This window comes from Myotis davidii, unplaced genomic scaffold (assembly GCF_000327345.1).
Source record: "Myotis davidii unplaced genomic scaffold, ASM32734v1 scaffold1915, whole genome shotgun sequence".
NCBI lineage: Eukaryota > Metazoa > Chordata > Mammalia > Chiroptera > Vespertilionidae > Myotis > Myotis davidii.
This window is the reverse complement of record NW_006286237.1, coordinates 583,699-586,376: the sequence shown is the minus strand read 5'-3', so window position 1 is coordinate 586,376 and position 2,678 is coordinate 583,699. Positions and strand designations below refer to the sequence as shown.

The 2,678-nt window shown below is 63.4% G+C and overlaps 1 protein-coding gene across 1 annotated transcript in view; it reads right to left on the bottom strand.

The window, feature by feature from the left end:
• LGR6 (leucine-rich repeat containing G protein-coupled receptor 6) overlaps window positions 1–2,678 on the bottom strand; it is a 26,082-nt gene that overhangs the window by 20,558 nt on the left and 2,846 nt on the right. Inside the window, exons 2-3 of the mRNA XM_015559880.1 lie at window positions 2,395–2,525; window positions 1,588–1,659 (exon numbers count right to left, since the gene is read on the bottom strand). Of these exons, the coding sequence (XP_015415366.1) occupies window positions 1,588–1,659; window positions 2,395–2,525 (203 nt within the window). The remainder of the gene's footprint in view (window positions 1–1,587; window positions 1,660–2,394; window positions 2,526–2,678) is intronic.

Here is a 2,678-nt window from a genome sequence, read left to right as displayed (position 1 = left end):
CCCCGCGCCTCCCCGGGGACCCTCGGCAGGCCCACAGCACGGCCGGCCCTCAGGGTCCGCTCCGGCTGGCGGGCGAGACGGGTGGTGCTGAGGGCACCCACCGGGCCTCGGGGCAGCTTGGGGGGCTTCTCCATGGCAGGGGGGCATCTCCGGCCCAGAACAGGGCCCCCTCTGAACTCACACCCACACGCACACACACACACACTCACATACACAGTCACACACATTCTCACACATATACACCCACATGCACACACCCACACGCATGCACACACATGCACTCACATGCTTACATACAGTCACACACATTCTCACACATGTGTACACATCCACACACATGCTTACATACAGTCACACACATGTACACACATGCACACACATGCTTGCATGCACACACATACACACAGTTGCACAAATTCTCACACACATATACACCCACGCATGTGCACACGCATACACACGCACGCACGCACGCACACACTGACGCCCTGCAGGGAGGGAGACAACCCATTTTTAAGGTCGTCACTGATGCTTGGTGTGCCCACCCACAGGCACCTCAAACTCAGCTCCTGCAGAAGGGCCATCAGCACCCTCCTCCCCCTGGGCCCCTCTGCCCGCCCTCTGGGCATCACTGCCCACTGACCCCTCAGTCAGCACATTCTCACTGACCCCCTCCCAGGGCCACGCTCTCGGTGCCCGGCCTGTCGTCCACCCCGAGGTCAGCGCCCCCTGCTCTCCCTCAACGCCCACCTCCAGCCAATACCACCAGGAATGATTGCAGTGGCAGCCAGGAACGTGCTGTTCTGCCTCTTGTACGCACGTGAGCTCACTTCCCGCTCTCCTACTGAGCCACCGCCCCATTTTCCTATAAAGAAGCAGCAGCCGGGGTTCGGTCACCTGCCCGGGGTCTCCAGGCAGCAGGTGAAGCGACCCCAGGCTGCGTGTCCTGGCCTCCTGACCTGTCCAGAGTCCGCCAACCTCTCCTCCGGCCCCTGCGCCGGCCTCACGTTCCCTCAGTTCACATCCCTTCACAGCCCCCTCCTCCAGGCTGTCCTCCAGGCTGCTACCAGAGCCATGTTTCAAAGATGCAAACTCTAACCCACGACGCCCCTGCTGGGCGGGAGAGGAGCTGCAGGGCTCCCTGGAGGGTGACCGTGTCTTGGGTGGCCCATGCTTCCTCAACACAGCCCCACCCCAGGCAGAGGAAATGGGTGTCTGGGCCACACCGCCCCCAAAGCCCTGGGGCTAGAGCAGCCTAAGCGGAGGAGACGGCTCTTCCTGGGGCGGCTGACCCCGCCCAGCACCCCCGGCACCCTAGGCTCCGTCAGGCAGAACGCCAGGCGCCCCAGGAGGCCGCCCTGGTGGCCCCGCCTAGGGAGGTCCCGTTCCCACCGTCCCCACGGGGCCTGGAGCCTCCCCTCCCGGATACACAAGCGAGTCCACACACACACACACACACACACACACGCCCTCTGACGACAACAAAAACCCGGAGACACCGGGGACCGGAGCGCATGCTGTCTGAACGTGGGGGGGAAGCGGGGCGCAGGGTGGGGTCAGGGTGCAGGGGCCGTGGCCGGGACTCACAGAGACTGCAGGCTCGGCAGCTGCCTCAGCGCCTCGGCCGGGATCCCTCCCAGCTGGTTGTTCTGCAGCATCCTGCAAGGGGAGGAGGGGCGTGAGGACCCCTAGGCCTGCGGGGCTGGGGTCCCTCCCTCGAACCCCACCCCAAGCTAGATCCCTCTCTCGCACCCCAGCTGCAGGAGCCCAGAGGGCGTCCTGGCCCAGCCCAGGCCCGGCCCATCAGGGGGGCTGTCCAGGTGTGGTGGGCTGGGCCCCGCCAGGAGGGGTCACGGGAGGGTGAGGCAGAGCAAAGAGGATGACGAGGCAGAAGCAGAGACATGTGGGCGGCCGGCCGTGAGGGACGACAGTCAGAACTCGCGGTTCCGCTGAAATTTGGTCTGAAAGGCCCGGCCGGTGTGGCTCAGTGGTTGAGCGTCAACCTGTGAACCTGGAGGTCAGGGTTCGATTCCCGGTGAAGGGCACAGGCCCGGGTTGCGGGCTGGGTCCCCAGTGTGGGGCGTGCAGGAGGCAGCCGGTCCATGGTTCTCTCTCATCATAGATGTTTCTCTCTCTCTCTCCCTGTCCCTTCCTCTCTGAAAACAGTAAAAATATTTTTTTAAAAAAGGATGGTGTGCTTTCCTGCAGGGAAATAATGAAATAATAGCGGGTACAGTGATGCGTGTCCCCAAACCGTAGCGTGTGTTACAGACAGAGCGGCCGCACAGGAATGGAGCGATGATTAAGATGGAACAGCAGGTAAGGGGGTGATAGGGGTGTCTGCGGCCTCCGTTCCCAAGGTCACGCCTCGGCGGGAAGGTCACCCGTACTCACAGGATTTTCAGGCTGTGGAGGCCGGAGAACGCTCCTCCCGGGATGTGTGAGAGGTGGTTCCCCGAGAGCCGCCTGCAGGTCGGAGCAGAGGGTGGGCGATGCCGGCCGGCAGGGAACCCACGGAGGGGACCCTGTTAGCCTGGGGGCCGGGGAGGCGGCGGATGGGGTGCTGACCCCCAAGTTCTGAGAGCGACAATCTGGGCCACACCCACCACCTCGCTCCATTCTCACCATCACCCCGGCCCATGATTCTCTCTCATCACGGAGGTTTCTCTCTCTCCCTC